This window comes from Marmota flaviventris, chromosome 9, assembly GCF_047511675.1.
Source record: "Marmota flaviventris isolate mMarFla1 chromosome 9, mMarFla1.hap1, whole genome shotgun sequence".
NCBI lineage: Eukaryota > Metazoa > Chordata > Mammalia > Rodentia > Sciuridae > Marmota > Marmota flaviventris.
The window spans coordinates 46904932-46923960 of NC_092506.1; the positions used below are offsets into that span (position 1 = coordinate 46904932).

Genomic DNA, 19029 nt, shown 5'->3' on the forward strand with positions numbered 1-19029 from the left:
CCTCCCTCCTTCCTTCCTTCCCTCCCTCCCTCTCTTCCTTGAACTTCAATGATCCATGCTGATTTTAGCAGGAATTTTTTTTAGCTTTTATAGTTATATTCATATTTTTCTATAATTATACAAATCATACATGAATACATTTTTCAGAAAAATTCAAACAATGAGAAGCAAAAACATAATGATAAAAAAAATCTCTTCTCTCTTGTGTTCTACCCCACTCCTCTCACCCTCCCTGCATGTAGTCAGGGCTGCCAGTTTGTGGTGTTCTCTTTCTGCTCATTTTGTGTGCATTTATAAGCATATGTGTCTACATAGAATCATATAATTTATTTGGGTTTGGGAGCAAGTAAAAGATTTACTTTAAGAGGTTCACACATACCATTTGGTGACTTCCTTTTTATTATAACTTTATGTTGTGGAACTCTTTCTAGGAATGATGCTCTCAAGTTTATGATATTTCTATCTAAATTAATTACAACTAAAATTAAAAATGAATTCTTCATTTATACCAAACTCATCCCACGTGCTCAGAAACCGTCATAGTGGATAACACAGATTACAGAAGATTTCCAGAATCTTAGAAAGTTGTATGGGACAGCAAGAGTCTAAGTAAAGTAAAGTAAATTAGTTCTTGATTGCAACATACTATTTCATAGCCTGGATATTCCCTACTTTATTTAGCCATTGCTCTCGTGGTGGGCATTTAAGTGATTTCTAGCATTTTGCTTTCGTAAACTGTGCTGTCATGAACATACTTGTAATTGCCTTTTCAGACTCATTCATAAGCATTTCTCTAAGATAGGTTCTTAGGAGTAGACTTGCTAAGTTGAAATGAGACACATCTCACAAGTTGACAAATATCACTATAGGTAGCAATAATACAAATATACATCTCAAAAAAAAGGAAGAAGAAGAAAAAAATATTTCACATATTTTACCACAAAGGGATAATAAATATTGGAGGAGACAGATATGTTTACCCTGATATAAACTTTATAAAATGTATACATGTATCAAAACATTACATGGACCTCATTAGTATGTATAATTTTAATGTCTTTATGTATCAGTAACAATTTTTTTTTTTTTTTTTTGTACCAGGGATTGAACTCAGGGGCACTCAACCACTGAGCCACATCCCCAGCCCTATTTTGTATTTTATTTAGAGACAAGGTGTCAGTGAGTTGCTTAGTGCCTCACTTTTGCTGAGGCTGGCTTTGAACTCCCTCCTGCTTCAGCCTCCTGAGCTGCTGGGATTACAGGCATGCACCACAATCACAAGTATTTTTAAATACAAAAAAGTTAATAAATATTGCCAAATTGCCCTATAAAAGACTGCACTAATTTACTCTCCCATTCACAGTGACTGAGAATGCTGAGTCTGTTTGCTGTATCCTGGCCAGCGCTTGATGTTATCAGTCTTTTTAATATTTGCCAGTCTGTTGGCTAAAAATGACATCTTGCTTTAATTTACATTTATATAATTAGTGGTAAGTTAAACTGTGTGTGTGTGTTTGTGTGTGTTTTACTAGGGATTGAATCCAGGGGTGCTTCACCACTGAGCTATATCCTCAGTCCTTTTTTTTTAATATATTTTTTTTTTAGCTATATTGGGCACAATACCTTTATTTTACTTATTTATTTTTATGTGGTGCTGAGGATCGAACCCAGTGCCTCACACATGCTAGGCGAGCGCTCTACCGCTGAGCGCCAGCCCCAGCCTCTTTTCTTATTTTTTGAGACAGAATCTTTCAAATGCTCAGGCTAGTCTCGAACTTGTAATCTTCCTGCCTCAGTCTCCCAAATAGTTGGTATTACAGGCTTATACCACCACTCTAGGCTTAAGTTAAACATTTTTAAATATGATTATTGGGTATTTGTGTTCCTACTGTATTTCATAGTGATTAAATACATAATAGACTCAGAAATCATTTTTTCCCCCTCTAAAACATAAATCTGCAGAGTAAAATAGATCTTGTTACAAACTACCTGGAGAATTGAGTCCTTTAAGTTTCTAGCAGATGGACAAGCCTGTGGCCTATGGCTTTGTTTTAATGTTGTTCCATGGCATTGCTCAGGCTTTCTGAGAGCTTCAGTGACCTAGGAGTCATAGCCCTGTTTGATCAGGCTCTGTGCTAAGCTCTTCGGTGTAATCCTAGGCCAGGCAGGCTGTTAAAGCCCTAGACAAATCATGAACACTGGGGGTATGCTTGCAACCCATCTGCAACTTCTCAGTAATGGCTTGGAAATTCACCTCTGTTACTTTGGTTTGGCTGTGAGAAAGTTCATAATCTTTTCAGTGAAGTGGGCAGCTTTATTTGTAAAGGTCTTCATGGCCACCTAGTCATCAAGGAAACCAAGGGATAGAATACCCAGGGAACAGTGTGGTAAGAAGCCGTGATAGGTGAGGCTACCTGTAGGTGTTCCCATCCCGACCCTGGACAGGGAGTCCAAACCTGTGCTGACAGCCTTCCACCCATGGGGTATAAGGATACAGGAGTAAAACCCTACCTCCTTGTTCCCCAAAGCTCCCCCACACCTCATTGTTAAGTTGCAAAAATCCATCACCCTTGGAGAAATAGACTGTCTGGCCTTTGCTCCTCCCTGCTCTTTTACATGTGGAAATGTCAGAAAGGCAAAAGGGATAGGAGAATGGGCTGACAGGAGTGCTTTGCTTGAGAGCTAAGGAGGAGGAAGAGGAGAGATGTTTTCCCTTTTACTTTTTCCAAGCACTCAGCTTGGGGACTTCAATTCTGGAGACCATCCCTGTTAACTTACATACTGTAAGGGCAGCAGTGCGCCTGCCTGTTTCAGGATGGTACTTGAGTGTGGGGCTGAGTTCCAAGCCTGTTCCTTGCTTGTCAGCCCCGAGGGTACACTTTGCTGTTGGGACAAGGAGAATGGAAGCATGAGCCCTCTTGGCACAGGAGCCTTTGGACATCTGCTGTCATAGCTGTTGGAAAGTATTTGAGGATTTTACATGAAGATTAACTGAGGATTTTACTTTTTTCACTCAATGTATGTGCACTGAAAATCTGCTAAGTACCAGACCCTATGGGGGAGTATCTAGGAGCACACAATCTAGTTGCGGAATTGGGCAGGTTGGTAAGTATCATGTAGTGTGAGAACTCTTCCCGTTGAAGGGCATCCAGGAACCTTGAGAGGAGATGGGGGGTGTGAAACTTGCTTTTCGTTTTGTCCTTCGAGTGGGACCAAGTCTGTCTTCCCTCCATTGTAACTTAAAAATCAAAAGAATACTACATCTGGGTTGGGGTGCAGTGCTTGCCAAGTATGTGTGATGTCCTTCGCTCAATCTACAGGACCACAAAAAAACTACATCTGAAGTTTACACATCCCCATTAGAAGATGGCCACAACCCCTTAACCACATCAGGCCCCTCTTCATCTCCTTTAGGTCCTCGTCCTATCCGATCTTGGTTGTAATTGTGCATATGATCATATAGCATAGTTCTTTTCCCATTGTACTTTTTATGAAAAAAAAGTTTTATCATATTATAATCTACATACCACAAAATTCACTTTTTTTTTTTTTTTTTTTTTTGGTACCAGGGATTGAACCCAGGGGTGCTTAACCGCTGAGCCACATTTCCAGCCCTTTTTTGTATTTTGTTTAGTGACAGGGTTTCAGTGAATTGCTTAGGGTTGGTTTTGTTAAGTTGCTGAGGCTGGATTTGAATTAGGGGATCCTCCTGCCTCAGCCTCCCTAGTTGCTGGGATTACAGTAGTGTACCACCGCACCCAGAAAAATTTGCCTTTTTAAGTGTACAACTCAGTGTATTTTGTGTATTCACAGCATTGTGCAGCTGTCAGCACAATTTTATAACATTTTCATCACCTCTCAATAGTAGCCCTGTGCCCACTGTCATTCCCTATCTCCCCAATTCCCTACTCCACCCTTGTCAACTCTTAATCCACTTTCTGTCTCTATGGCTTTGCCTATTCTTTACATTTTACATAAAAGAAACATATAACATGGCATTTTGTGCCTGGCTTCTTTTCCTTAGTGTAGTGTTTTTAGAGTTCATCCACGTTGTGGCACGTATCAGTACTTCAACACTTTTTATGGCCAAATAATATTCCATTGCCCATTGTACTTCTAACTAAACCTCAAATCCCAGGATTCTGCTCTGACTTTAAAAAGAAAAGTTAAGGGGTTGGGGTGGTGGCTCAGTGGTAGAGCACTTACCTAGCACACATGAGGCACTGGGTTCAATCCTCAGCACCACATAAAAATGAAATAAAGATATCGTGTTCACCTTCAACTAAAAAAAATAAATACTTTTTTTTAAAAGAAAAGTTAAATTCTAGAGGTAATTTAACCTCCAGTCCTTGCCTTCCCTCCTCCTCTGCTGCTATGGTTGCATAAGACAGTTTATATATATATATGTATGTGTGTATATATATATATATAAACTATACAAACAGAAATTTTTTCATCTTAACCATTTTTAATTGATTAATTCATTAGGGATTGAACTCAGGGATGCTTAACCACTGAGCAACATCCCCAGCCCTTTTTATTTTTTATTTTGAGACAGGGTCTTGCTAAGTTGCTTAGGGTCTCGCTATTCAAGATCCTCCTGCCTCAGCCTCCTGAGCCACTGGGATTTCACGCATGCACTACCCATGCGTGGCCATCCTAATGATTTTTAAGAGTACAGCTCTATATTGTTAAGTACATTCACACTGCTGTTCACCCATCTCCAGAACTTTACACTTGAACAAAACTATTAAACAGCTCCCCATCCTCCCTTTCCCCACTCCTGGCAGCCACTATTCTACTTCCTGTCTCTATGAAATTAACTACTCTAGATACTTCACTCAGTATTTAAATGGAATCCTATAATATTTACAACAGTCTGTTTTTAAATTAGGTAGAAATAGGCAAACTGAACTGGTGAAAGCTATTCCAGAATTTCTCCCTAGACCTTGATCCACTTCCCTAGGAGGCTGTGAGCAGGCTTGACCCTAGTCCTGGTACAGTTTCTAAAGCAGGTGCTGCCCCTCAGGGGGAGGGACTGTATGAAATGGCAAGATAAATCTCAAGAAGAAAATTCTGGTAAGGAGCTAAGAAGGCAATGAACCACCTGCTTGCCTTCCCCAGGAGAAATCACAGATACAGAAGGATCTGTGGAGGATCGAAGATGTCCTTGCAGGCCTGAGCGCAAATAAAGAGAACTATAGAATCCTGGTGGAATCGGTCAAAAATCCAGGTGAGGAGCATCTCCCTGGGTGTGGGGAATGGGTGGGGGTGGGTGGGATGGCGGTGGAGATGCAGATCTTTGTGGTACTATCACTTCACTGTTCCCCCAAAGAGTAGTGTCTTTATTCCGTCCCATGATTATTTCCCTCCATGTCCCTTAGAGAGGAAAACGGTGCCTTTGTTCCCTCACCCGCCTGTGCCTTCACTCTCCACTTCTGAGAGCAAGCCACCCCTGCAGCCCAGCCCTCCCACCAGTCCTGTGCGGACCCCTTTGGAGGTTCGCCTCTTCCCGCAGCTGCAGACCTATGTGCCGTACCGACCTCACCCACCCCAACTGAGGAAAGTGACGTCCCCCCTTCAGTCACCAACTAAGACAAAGCCCAAAGTGGTAAGTTCTGGTGACTTGTTTTCTGAGTGTCTTGTTTTCCTCTCTGGCTGTTGACTGCCCTTTTCTGTCCTCAGATCATCTTATCTTGGGAGAAAGGTTCTGCAGAAAACCTGAGGACACAGAAACCCACTGGAGTCCTTGGTCCTGAGCAGTTAAGGAGTTGTATTTACCCTGCTCTTGTGCTTTTGCCTCTTGGGACTGGCAGGGTTCTGAGAGATAGTCTAGCCCAACCCTCCCATTTTGCAGTTGGAAAAATTGAGGCCCAGCAAGAAGTGACTGGACTGAGTGGGGTGGAATTTGTGATCTGCACCGTGTAGAGGGTTGTGTGGCTGTTGGTGAGGCTGTCCCCACACAGGGTCCAAGGAGGCCTGCAGAGGCTTGCCTGCAGTTACATAGCCTGGATTGGGCAAGGAGCTCCTTCCAGCAAGAGTATCTTTCTTCCCACCCCCAAGTTGAGCACTGTGCTGGTCTGTGAGGTTGCATGTAGCCTCATAGGGTATGGACAGGAAAGACAGTATCCCCATCCCATAGAGAAGAAAACTAAAGCCCCAGGGTGTTGAAACTCGCCAAACGTCTCCATATTAGATATTAAAGCCAGCATCTCCATACTCTTCTGTTTTATTCTGGACCCCCAGCCCAGGTCTTTGGGTCAAGTCTGTGGCCCATGTGGGGTAGCCTGCACCAACACCTTGGCTTGCTTGGCATAGAGAGGAGCCAAGCTCTTGGCAAGATCTTGGAGCACAGGAGATTTTAAAGAAATAGAAGATGTGGTCAGGTGCCATGATACTTCTACCTCTACAACAAGGCCAGCCTTGTGTGGAGAACAAAAGGGGTCTGACCCAAAGGCAGGGAAGCCAGAGCTGAAGGGACCTTGGCATGTGGGGCTCCTGGTTTTTGCCAATAAAGGTTTGCAGGAGCCTTGCCTGGAACCATGTGTGCCCAGGGCTTCTGATTAGGTTGACACACAGTGCTGGGAAAGCACAGGCATTCCCTGGACCTCACCATTCACCTGCATCCCTCTGTGACCTGTGGCCCAGAGTTAGATGCAGGTGTGGCCTGTGAACCATTCAGAGTCACTGTGAATTTTCCCATTTTGAGATCTCCTTCATAGTCCTAGATCTAAGAAGCAGATTGGAGCACCAACCATAAAATACCACAAAACAGAGAGCAGAGATGTCTGAGGCAGATGGCTGTTGATGTACAGCAGGGTACCCATCATCTGGGTCGAGGAATAGGAGGGAAAGGTACAACCTGGGAGCTCGGATGCCTGGAGTCTGGTCCTTGTTCTCTCTCTGTATCCTTGGGTATATCCATCCTTTTTCTGAGCTTCAGTTTCCCTTGAGTAGACGATCACAGAGACTTCTCACAGTTGGTCCTCTATGGCTCCTGGGCAGGGCTGTTTCTGCTCAGGTGAGCATCAGGGTCACTGGGGGTCTTTTCTCCTTGTTGTAATACATGTGGGCTTACCAGTGTTAGCACTTACGTTGCATATGCTGATTTTTAACATCCTGAAAATAACATAGAACAAGAAAATAGAATTAAACAACAATGAAGGGACCACTCATGTTATACTAACATCTGGACCGGGGCTGGGGATGTGGCTCAAGCGGTAGCGCGCTCGCCTGGCATGCGTGCGGCCCGGGTTCGATCCTCAGCACCACATACAAACAAAGATGTTGTGTCCGCCGATAACTAAAAAATAAATATTAAAATTCTCAAAAAAAACCCCAACAAAACAAAACATCTGGACCAACAAATAGAACTTTGCCCACAAACTTTCAAGGAGTCTTTAGGCGTGTAGGTCCCTTTCAGTTCCAGGCCCCTCCCTTTCTGCCAGAAGTAAGCATGATCCTAATTTATGTATAATATTCCCTGGCTTTTTTCTTTTAGTTTGACCATCTGTGTTTTCATCCCTAAGCACTTTAATTATGCTGGTATGTATCACTGAACTGCCTTTCATCTTGCATCTTTTTTTTTTTTTTTTTTAGAGAGAGAGAGAATTTTTTAATATTTATTTTTTAGTTATCGGCAGACACAACATCTTTGTATGTGGTGCTGAGGATCGAACCCGGGCTGCACGCATCCCAGGCGAGCGCGCTACCGCTTGAGCCACATCCCCAGCCCCTCATCTTGCATCTTTTCAACAATATCATTTGTGAGATTCATCCACATCGTTGCATATAGCTATAGGTCTTTCACTTTCATTTGGCTTCTTTTATTGAATTTAATGTCATTTTTAAATTAGATAATCTCAAAAGAGTGTAAAGCCAAAAGATATTTTCTAAATATATGATAAATCATCTCCCTCCCACCCTCTGTTTCTATAGATATTCTGTACTCTTCAATCATAGGCAGTCAGTGTTTTGTGCATATCTTCCTGAAGAGCTTTGTAAAAATTGGTGATCCCCATGTCTTGTCAAGGTTGGAAACTGCTGATTCTCAGAGAATTAGTGGGTATCTTAAATAGTTTACTTTCTATACATCAGTGAAGTGTGTTGCTTTAAAAGAATTCTGGTAAATCTTTGCAAAGCAAGCTTGGACTGAACCCTTTCCTGAACTCTGCAAAAATCTGAAAAACAAAGCCAAATGAGGCTAAGAAAAGATGAATAAAGGAAGAGGGAGGCGAGATGGTCATTAGTGGGTGTGCATGGTAGTCGGGGGCCAGTCTGCAGATGTGGAGAGGAGCCACAACCCTCAGAAAGCACTGTGAACAAGGAGTTTCAAGGAAAACAGTCACATTTGTAACATCCCAGGGCGGGAAGTGAGTTGCTCATCCTATGACTGACTCTTGTGTCTGGAATCAGGAATGAGGAAATAGTTTGTAACCATGCACATTTCTGAGAGAAAGGGCAAGAAGTGGTAGACTCTGTTCTTGCTCAGATCATTGCCCTGTTGAAGGATCCAGATTCTGTGCAGGAGCAGTGGGCCAGCTAAGGCTAAGCACAGTGGGGTGGAGAACGTGTTTGTTCTGCAGGGTGAGTACTGTCATCAGCTTAGAAATGACACAGAGTGGGGCTGAGGCTGTAGATCAGTGGTAAAGTGCTTGCCTAGCACATGTGAGGCACTGGGTTCAATCCCCAGCACCACATTAAAAATAAATAAAGATACTGTGTGTTCATCTACAATTAAATAAATATTTTTTTAAAAAAAGAAAAAGAAATGACACAGAGTTAGCAGCCTGCCTTCTTGTGGTGCATGCCAAAGAACTGGAGTGGACAATTTGGTACAATGCCAAGTACAGAACCAGGAGCCTACTTCTTGGATTTGGGGACACAGTACATACAGATAACACTTTGAAAAATAGAAAATATATGAGTCAAAGGGAAGAATAAAGTTGGAGCAGAGGCACGTCCCCTCTTCACAGCTTCTCCAAAGGAAATGTTCACACTGTTCTGTCTCTGAAGTTTCAGCTCACTAGGTCACCAGTGTGGCATTGCCACGCAGCAGTCCTCCCTCCAGCTCCGTTCCACTGGGCACTGATTCTGGTTCTTTTTCCAACCAGGAAGAGGAGGCACCTCCGAGACCCCCACTCCCTGAACTATACAGCCCAGAAGACCAGCCTCCAGCTGTGCCACCTCTGCCAAGAGAGGCCACTATCATCCGACACACTTCTGTGCGGGGCCTCAAGCGGCAGTCGGATGAGAGGAAGCGAGACCGGGAGCTGGGGCAGTGTGTGAATGGGGACTCGCGGGTGAGCTAGAAGGACCCCTGAGGTTGTCCACTGAGAGTGGGGAGAGGAAAGGTGATGTGATGCTGGGCAGGTATGACAGTGTTACACTGCTCACAGGTGGAGCTGCGGTCATACGTTAGTGAGCCCGAGCTGGCCACCCTCAGTGGGGACATGACTCAGCCCTCCCTGGGACTTGAGGGACCTGAGAGCAGGTACCAGACACTGCCAGGCAGAGGTAAGGCAAGACCCTCTACAGAATCTTTTGGGGGAATCCCACCACACACTGCTTCCATCCCTCAGCCCATAGCTGCCTGCAGCGTTAGGCCAAGGCTTGGGTTGATGAAAGGAAGGACCTGGTTTCCCTTCCTCTCACTTATATCCCGATTCTCTTCCTCTTTTATTTTATTTTTTAAAAATATTTTTAGTTATAGATGGACAGAATACCTTTATTTTGTTTATTTAATGTTTTTTATGTGGTACTAGGGATTGAACCCAGTGCCTCCCCTATGCTCTATCACTGAGCCACAATCCCAGCCCCTCTTCCTCTTTTATTATATCTGTCACTGGAAACAGTGATAATAGCAATTACTATAAAACTCAAGACTGTTTAAGTACTTTATATAGACCTCATACTCAGTGCTGTGAGGGAATCGCTACTTCCCACTTTAGAACTTGGGAAACTGAGGCTGAGAGAAGTTAAATAACTTGCCAGTTAGCTATTGGTGAGGGAGTCAGAAGACAGTCCCAGGGCTCTGACCTACAGGTTGGGGTGCTGGGCTGTTGCCACCAGCAAGCTAACTCAGGCCCTCCAGAGGGGTTTCTCCTCTTGTGCCACCCTAAGACTCAATCTTTTCTTAAACACTGTCTCAGGTGGAACCCCTCTTTCTGCCCTCCTTATCCCGAGTTGGGTAGTGCAGGATGCGTGAGAATGCAGCAGGAGGCAGGGGGTAGAGGGCACTGGCACCTTCTACCCACATAGCCCAGGGCTCCTGTAGGGAAGGGATGCCTAGAGTGGTTCATAGATCTGCAAGGAGTCTGTCCCTTGTTGGGGACAGAGGGCACCTCTGGACTGACCCATGTCCTCTATCTAGGGCCTGGCTCTAAGGAGAATGAAGGAAAAGTTGAATGGGGGTTGTTGGCTGGGCCCTCTTGGTCCCTCATGGGAGTGGGGGTAATTAGGGAAGGGCCAACGACTGTCTACCTCACCACAAATATGCTTGACTCCACTTTCTTCACAAAGGGCTCTCAGGGTCCACATCAAGGCTCCAGCAGTCGTCCACCATCGCTCCCTATGTCACGCTCCGGAGGGGTCTAAATGCTGAAAATAGCAAGGTGACTTTTCTTGTGAGTGATGTTGAGCTGGACATTGACTAGCAATTCTATGAGCACTAAGGATAGCCTCTGAGGTGACCTCAGCCCCTTGTGAGTTCAGGGTCCCTGTCACCCACTGCCTGTCAAGAAAGCCCTGCCTCTCTATTTTCTGAGGACCCTACATTTTCATCTCCAGTCTGGCAGGGTTGTGGGAGGGAGCCCAAGAAATGTGCATCCTGGTGTGCTGCATATGTGTCCAACTGGACAGGCCTGGGCCTCAGTGTTTGCATGTGCAGAATGGGGTGCTGCCCAGAAAGGTGGTGAGGACCAGGGACATCATGATGCTTAGAGAGAGTGGATCTCATAGCCAAGAGGAGTCCAACCAGAGAGTGTGAGAAACTAAGAAAAGGAATGAACTCAGAAGGGCGGCTACCCTCTGTGTTCCCAGCCCAGCTGCTCTGTGTCTCTCACTTCCTCCTCCTCAGAGACCCAAGAGTGCCTTGGAGCGCCTGTACTCAGGGGACCACCAGCGGGGCAAGATGAGTGCAGAGGAGCAGCTTGAGCGCATGAAGCGGCACCAGAAGGCCCTGGTCCGGGAGCGCAAGAAGACACTGAGCCAAGGAGAAAGGGCGGGCCTGCCCTCATCCCGCTACCTATACCAGCCGCTCCCTGGAGATCTTGGCTCAGTATGTTAGGCAGGCGGGGCTGGGACAGGGAGCAGAGCTTTCCCTCGAACTGAGCACAGCTTCTCCAAGTTCCCCAAACACAAGCACGACACACCCATGAGTGAGTGGGCTGTTCACTAACGTAGATGGTTGAGAGAACATCCCATGGGGCTATTTGTCCACAACCCTGTCTACATGCGTGAGCTGGTCAAAGGGTGACCTGGAACTGGAGCAGGAAAGAGGATCCCACATTAGAGTTCCAGGAGTGTGAGAAAATATCCATTTCAGTTTTCTAAGCTAAGCACGAGAGAGGCTTTTGCAGGCATTCAGATCTTTCAGCTGAATTAAGGACTTGGGAATTTGGAGTTGAGGAGGAAGATGGCAATATGATTTGATGAGAAGTGCAAGCGAACCAACCAGCCTCCCAATTTTCCAAACAGATGTTGGAGGAAAGGAAGTCAGCTGACCAAGGGTTGGTGGCCCACAATCTCAAAGGCGGTAGTCTCCTGCAGCATGTGGTGCTGAGAGGCCTCAGCATGCCCAGGAGAGCCAGGGGATTGGTGCTGCCCCTGGTGGTGCTCACTGGCACTGCATCCTGCCCAGAGTCGCCTTAGGTCTCTTTTGGAAACATTTTATATAACTTTTCTGTTTGAAATCCCATGTTTCCCTAGACCTCTAGCCTGACTGTTCTTTCCCTAATTCATTGCACAAGCTCTTTTGCTTTTAGTGTTACCGCTCATTACCTCTCTAATCCTGCCTGATTGTGTTTACAGAAGCTTCTGATTTGTAAAGAACATTGTCTAACTGGCCTGTGCTCTTTGTTACCAGGCTTGTAATAGCCTCTGTTGTTTCCCTAGCTTAGCAAGCACCCCCAGATGTCACTCACCTTTCTGTTGCCCTCCTTTGTGCAGGTCTACTGACTCTAAAGCTGCCCCACAGCTTGAGCCAACCTGCTGCCTGAGGACCACAGTCATTGGCAGAGGTCTGGGCATTATGAATTTATCAAAATCCATGCCTTACACCTGGACAGTAGACATGGACTTCAGAGATTGTATGTTTGAATAAGTGCTACCAAATCTGAGGTTGTTCGATTTTAACTCTTTCAGTTCTATCACATAATTTCTTGTGGAAAACCTTTTGTGTTTCTGATATTTAATAACTTGAATTGATAGCAAAATAAACTATGTATTCAGAGGGACTTTCTGCAGCTATTAGCTCAGATACCAAAGGGATAAGACCCAGGACAGTCAAACCTTTAAAAGCTGCAAACCCAGTAACTTCTAAACTTCATAAGCAAATGTCATATGGGCTAATACTGACTTTTTACAACCTGATGTCTCAAATGTAGAGATTATCTAAAACTCATAAGTTGAATACCTTGTAATTTTTCTCTTAAGACTTGTGTAAGTCTCTGCATCAGCGCCAATAAACGTGTTGCCTAATAACAATGGATTGGCGTGGTTCTTCCCTAGGATACTCTCTAGAGTGTAGTGGACTTTTCCTGTTTGTGGAAACAATCAGGCTGGGTTTAAATGAGGACTTGTCTCTATTTGGAGAACTTGTGAGCGTGTAAGAGAATGTGCATTTTCTTTTTGAATCATTAAAATAATTCATCCCTGAACTTCAGCTACCTAATCCTGTAATTGGAAAACCATCACCCAAGGGCGATGACATAGTTTGGAGTCAGTACTGAGAGCTTGTGCATGAATGGGTGAAATGTGCTGATATGGCTATGGGTTTGGGGTTTGGAACAACTTGAGGGCCATGACTGCGTAGGGCTCTGAGGTGGTGGGTGGGTTGGGAGGAGGAGATGACCTGGGATGGGTAAGTACCTTCTTTGTTCATTCTCAAGAGAAGAGAGGCTTTGAGCCTGCTCTGTTTTCAACAACCTGCTCAGCAGTCAGAGGCCTGTGAGGACACAGGCCCAGGGTGAACAGGGAACCACCACAGAATTGAGCAGTTGTGCTTGGATCTTAAAATGGTTGGATTACATTTTCTCTTTTATGAAGAGTTCCTTGTTACAAGGAAATAGCCTTGGAATTATTACATTTGATTTGGCACTTCAATTATACATAATTTAGTCTAAAGAAAGTGCCTATTCCAAATACTGTCATACACCACAGTTTGTCTGCTTCACTGGGTCCAACCTGTTCCTTCTTGGACTTCCTCAGCCCTGCTGTGGGTACAGTATCCCCCACCCCAAATGGATCCTGTTGGGAATACCTTATAGGCTTTTGGTTATTCTACTTGCTTAGCAAGACCCTAAAGTCTTGTTTTATTCATTGTTTCTGAACCTGGGACATAAGGCTTCTGAACCCAAAAGGCCTATCACCTGTGGGGCAGCACACAAGCCAAATCTACCATCGGAAGCTCTGTTCCAGGTTCTCTTTGGGGTCTTGCTCTCAGACCTGGGAGCATTCAATATCCCTGGGGACCATCACAAACTTATATTGCCCACAGAAAGCATGTTTGAACTCTGGGGGTCCCAGATCAGAGAGCAATCAGCAATGTGAAATGGGCCATGTGAAGGAAACAAGGACCTTGTTCTCCAGTACATACAGAGTTACAGCACAATACTTTTCCCTGATGGGTCACAGATCCATCTTCCCAAGGGCCCCATGCCTGAAGGACTCATTCAAAAGTGGACCAGCAAGTCTCTCAGCAGTCAGGAAGTGACTGCAATTAACCTTCTTATTCTGTTGCCAGTGGAAGCGAGAGCAGGACTTTGACCTACAGTTATTGGAACGAGCCATGCAAGGGGAAAGAAAAGACAAGGAGGAGAATGGCTGGTTGAAAGTGCAGGCCCTGCCTGTCACAGAGTTGGACCTGGAACCTCAAGACTATGACTTGGACATCAGCAGAGAGGTGAGGGCAGGGGCTTCCTTCATGTCCCCCCCCCACAAGGAGGCATGGCCTTTGGACTGCCATCCTGATCAACCCTCCCACCGAGGGTATGTCCTGAATGGAGACACGATTTGGCTTCACTTTGGCCCAAGAGAATGAATGGATAGCAGCTTGAGGCAATAAAAGGAACCTAGGTGTTTGATGTAATTTGGGACAAATCATAATAGTAACTTCTCAATCCTCATTAATAAAGTGGGATTAAGCAACTCAATATAATTCCTAGGAGGTTTAGCAGTGATCAGAAAGCCTGACACACAGTACATTTGTTGAGACAGTAGGTGCTATTGTTAGAAAAGGTTCCCTGGAATACCAAGAGTTAACCTTGTAACTGTCCAGCCAGCTGACTTGTGTTGTCAGACTGAGGGGAAAACATGGGACAGGTTTGAAAATCACCTTGAAATTTCCAGCCAGGATAAAAGTGAGGAGATGGTGCCTAATAGCTCTGGTCTGAATTCCTCTGTCGCCCTCTGGTGGCATGTATGTATCATGTCAGGGCAGGCCTAGGAAAGCAAGTAACCACCTCCATCCCAGGGAAAAGAAAGGGGCAGGGGATGACAGTCTGGGTCTTCTAGACATTCATGGTCTCCTGTGGCCTGTATTGTGCCATCTGTAAGCTCTCCAGGGCAATGTCTGTGACTTCTTGACTCACCTTTGTATCCTTAGCACCATGTCAGCACCCAATAAGTGCTCTGTAAATATTTACTGAAGGAAGACTTTGTTGAATGAATCACCGTGGCCCATAAATGTCAAGAAAACATTTTTACAAAGACTTGGCCTGCCCTGAAACTGCATGAGGGGAAGTGTTCTCACCACATGACGGATGGATTTGGTTTTAATAAACATCCCCCACAGGTTTGTCTGGTCTGAGAATGAGTGCCAAAGGGGAGCTATGCCTCCAGGTACCTTCCTCCTATTTTTAAGAGGCATGGCCAGACCACTCACAAGCTGATTTTGCCAGTAGGATCTACCTGACTTGACTGGTTAGGCACTCATGGGGGCTTTGAGAACAAAGGAGCTTTATGTGGGCAAATAGGTGCTTATGGAGTTACTGGGTTCTGGGGGTCAGCTGGAATTTCAGGGATTAACAAAACTTGGTCATCTGCCCCTTGACCTTTTCTTTTTGGCTGCTGAAATACCAAAGATCTTTACTTTCTCAGATTCACAAAGAAGCCTCCACGTGCTGTCTTGGCAGTACACATGTGCACTATAGCGTCCTAATTTGCCGGTCAGCCCAGGGAAAAAAAATCCTTCCTTATCTCTAACCCAAATTCCTCCTGCTACAATGTAATCTACTTCCTTCCTCTAGATCTGTCCTCATTGGAAATAACAGAGAAGAGCTTATTTCGTGCCATCTTTCAGCAAAATGCAAGGGCTACATGAGTTTAAATCTGTTGGCCGTGAATAAAATCAGCCAAGTTGAGAACCAAAAAAAAACTACTTTGGGGCTAATTAGAACTGCAGTCCAGGAAAACAAGATTCAAGCATTCTTGAAAGTGTGTTCTGAGGTTTTATAAAATGATGGTTACATTTGTAGCATTAAACCACAAGGGGGGTTAGGAATTATGATTGTTGCTGACAAAAATTAAGCTTTTCTTGTAAGAAAGGGATTGGATGCAGTCTGAGTCTGGATAGTTTGTGGGGAGGGATCTGTTGTACAGAATGTCATCAGCCGATAGTATTTCAAAGATAAGCTCACCTCTAGGTGGGCATGTTTGCAGCTCAGTTCAAAGGATCTGTTGCAGACAAATCTGAGATCTGATTAACAGTGGCCTCCTGACTCCATTTTAAGTGTGCTGAACCAATGATATTCCATTTTTATTTTCTTTTTCCTCCATAAATCTAAAATTAGATTTGTCCTAGGATCAGATTTAACTTGTTTTAGGGGAGCTTCAATCAACCCCATTTTAATAAGGGCCTGCAAAATTTGCCTTTAGTGTTCTTAATCCTGAGCATTATTTTACCAAATTGAGTTGATCACTGGGTGAATGAAATACTTTGAGGGTTGGGGGTAGGTCTATTTCCTTCCTGGAAAGCAGCAGATACAGTATAGCTGCCTCCTATCTAGATCAGAAGAACTTTTGTAGAACAGAAACCACTATCACTTTCTTACATCCATCTCTCCATCCATCCATTCATCCATCTGTCCCATCATCCATTCAAAGAGGATTTGATGAAGGACTACTTGAGTGCCAGTCCCTGCATTAGACAGTGAGAGACAGTGATAAACAGAAAATGAGAGTAATGGAGGTTAGAAGAAGGACTGGGGAAGGGATTGGGGTGGGGTTGAAGGATGAGAGTCAGTGAAGCAAAAGAGGAGCATCCCAGTCAGGCGAAGAGCAGGAAGAAAGGCCCCACTGTTGGAGTGGCCCTTAAGGAACTGCTGGGTCAGTGTGGCTGGAGAAGTCACAGGGGCCAGATCACTAGGGCCTTGAGGGCAGTCCTAAGGATTATCATTTTTCTCTTAAAAGCTTTCAATGGGCGTTTGGCCTTGCCTTTCTCTTTCCTTAGCTTAGAGGAGGTTGATAAGTTGGTACGTTATCAACCCCACCATAAGTGATTGTCTGGTATAGCTGGCTTTGGTGTCAAACCAGGTTCAAATCCTGATCCACAATTGACTCATTTTATGATTTCAGCAAGTTACTTCATCTCTGTGGACTTCCTCATGGTGGGACAGTGGGGAAAGCAGGTCCCAAGCCAAAACATCTTAGCCTTCCCTTCCACCTTACCTCCTGGTCCTCTCCCCAGCTATCCAAACCAGAGAAGGTCTCTATCCCTGAGCGTTACGTGGAGCTGGATCCTGAAGAGCCACCTAGCCTGGAGGAGTTGCAGGCACGGTATCGGAAAGCTGAGAAGATTCGCAACATCCTCGCCCGGTCAAGGTCAGCTCTTACTTGTCTTACTAGTCTTGATATCCCACTAGTATTGGCCCCACATGGCATCTCATATGTGAGGAGACCAGGGCCAGGTTGGCTGGGGTGCATGTTTTGTCAATGTCTGTCTAAGGTGAGCTCCACTCATTGGAGGGGGCAGACAGGTCCTCAGATCAGTGAGAAATCTCACCTAAATCAACTGGAAAGTCCTAAAATACAACAGGAACCCTCATTCCCAAATCTGTCCCTGGTGATCCTAGAAAATGTGAGAAATGGAGCCCAGTTTGGAATTGAAGTGGACTCAGTTGGAGCTTAGCTCTAGTGATGGCCCTCCCATCATTTGGGCTCTTGCTTCCTCACACAGACCTGTAGACCAGGCCCCAGCCTTGTCCTGAGGGTGCCAGAGGCTTTGCCCACTATCCTGGATGTTGGGCTGGAACCCTAGGAAGTGGCTTTTCTGGCTCCTCTGCCTCCATAGCTTTAGAAACTTGTCATATGTGAGCTTCCCTCACAGAGCTAGGTTAGCCGTTTTGTGTCTGAATTTAACAGGCGCCTCCAGCTGGAGCCCTTAACTTAACGCCTGTGACCCTCCTATAATCATTGGATTGCTGGGGAGAAGCATGTACTCTTAAGTCTTGGGAGAAAGTCCACAGTTTGTAGCTGATGCTCCCCAAGTGTTGAGAACCTCCAGATCAGGAAAACCCTTCACTCCTGAGCTGATGCCCAGGACGGTGAGGGACTATCATCTGCTTTCCGCCCCCCTGCAGCATGTGCAACCTGCAGCCGACGTCAGGCCAGGACCGCAACAGCCTGGCCGACCTGGACTCGCAGCTGCAAGAGCAGGAGCGTATCATCAACATCTCCTATGCCTTGGCCTCTGAGGCCTCCCAGCGCAGTAAGCAGGTGGCAGGTAAGGCCTGATGCCAGCCTCTAAGACCCAGTTCCCACCTGCTGTTCCTTGGGGCTTGGGCCCAACACAGCCTGTCCCAAGCCAGGGAGTCAGTGGAAGTTGGCAGTTGAGAGCCAACTCTGACTAGAGGGTGTGCTGTCCTTGGAGGGAGGGTGTTGCTGTATGACTTCAGGTTTGTCAGGCCACTGAGCCAAGGGGCCAGGGCTAAGGTTTGTTTCCTCATGAAGAAGGAGCATTAAAGCCTCTGGTGCTTCTTCTCTGTTTACCCATCACAGCATGTTGTGCCAGAAAGCAGAACTTGGAAAGTGAGGCTCTGACAGCCAAATGGAAAGAAATATCACCATGTGTGTTTGCATGGCACATGGGTGTGTGCATGTGTTTGTAAAGGGGACTTCCACCTCCTTCCTCCACCCATGTCTCCCCTCTGTGTGGGAGACCTCTGTGTGTCTAGGTGTGGGATGGTGTGGGGATGGTCATAGAACCTTAAGTGGTGTCACAAGTCTCTACAGGTTTTCCAACTCTGGCTATAGGATCTAGTAATGGAAGGGTGGGGCCTTCAGGGCCCTGTGGTGACTGACACCCTGGGGAGTCTGGTGTGGGAAGTAGAGCTTTGCTTTGACCTTAGGGGGCCATGGGAGTGACCCGTGACAAAGAGAGGGCTCATAGTCTCAGCAAAAAACTGTTCTTTGTCCCTGTAGAGTCCCTGAAATCCCTGCTATCCTCACTCCCTTCAAAGACATGCTGAGGAGGCTGAGAGGTGGTCAGCATGGTGCTCTACAGCTGAGGACATAGGAGACAACCATCCAGACCCCTCTTCCTAATGACCTTGCGCTCCTCTCAGCAGCTTCTGAGCTCCTTCCCATGAGACTACCCTCACCCCAAGGCCCCTCCTCTCTGCTGTGCTTGCTCTAATTCTGGATCTGCCATCTTCAACTCCCTTACCACCAGCAGCTGGGCACTCCAGCTCCATCATCCTTGGTCAGTTGGTGGCCTTTTTTACCTCCAACTCAGTAATGAACTGCACTTTTCCTTGCTCTTGCTTCCTCTTCTGTCTCAGGACCTATTAGGAACCACAAGCCAATTGGATC

At 45.6% G+C, this 19029-nt stretch overlaps 1 protein-coding gene across 2 annotated transcripts in view; it reads left to right on the forward strand.

Annotated features, from left to right (window-relative positions):
• Plekha7 (pleckstrin homology domain containing A7) overlaps window positions 1-19029 on the forward strand; it is a 207582-nt gene that overhangs the window by 185008 nt on the left and 3545 nt on the right. For both annotated transcript variants that reach the window (XM_071616367.1, XM_027942413.2), the window contains 9 exons: window positions 5125-5233; window positions 5385-5611; window positions 9114-9302; window positions 9399-9516; window positions 10522-10625; window positions 11078-11278; window positions 13964-14122; window positions 16907-17040; window positions 17799-17941. In XM_071616367.1, the coding sequence (XP_071472468.1) occupies window positions 5125-5233; window positions 5385-5611; window positions 9114-9302; window positions 9399-9516; window positions 10522-10625; window positions 11078-11278; window positions 13964-14122; window positions 16907-17040; window positions 17799-17941 (1384 nt within the window). The remainder of the gene's footprint in view (window positions 1-5124; window positions 5234-5384; window positions 5612-9113; window positions 9303-9398; window positions 9517-10521; window positions 10626-11077; window positions 11279-13963; window positions 14123-16906; window positions 17041-17798; window positions 17942-19029) is intronic.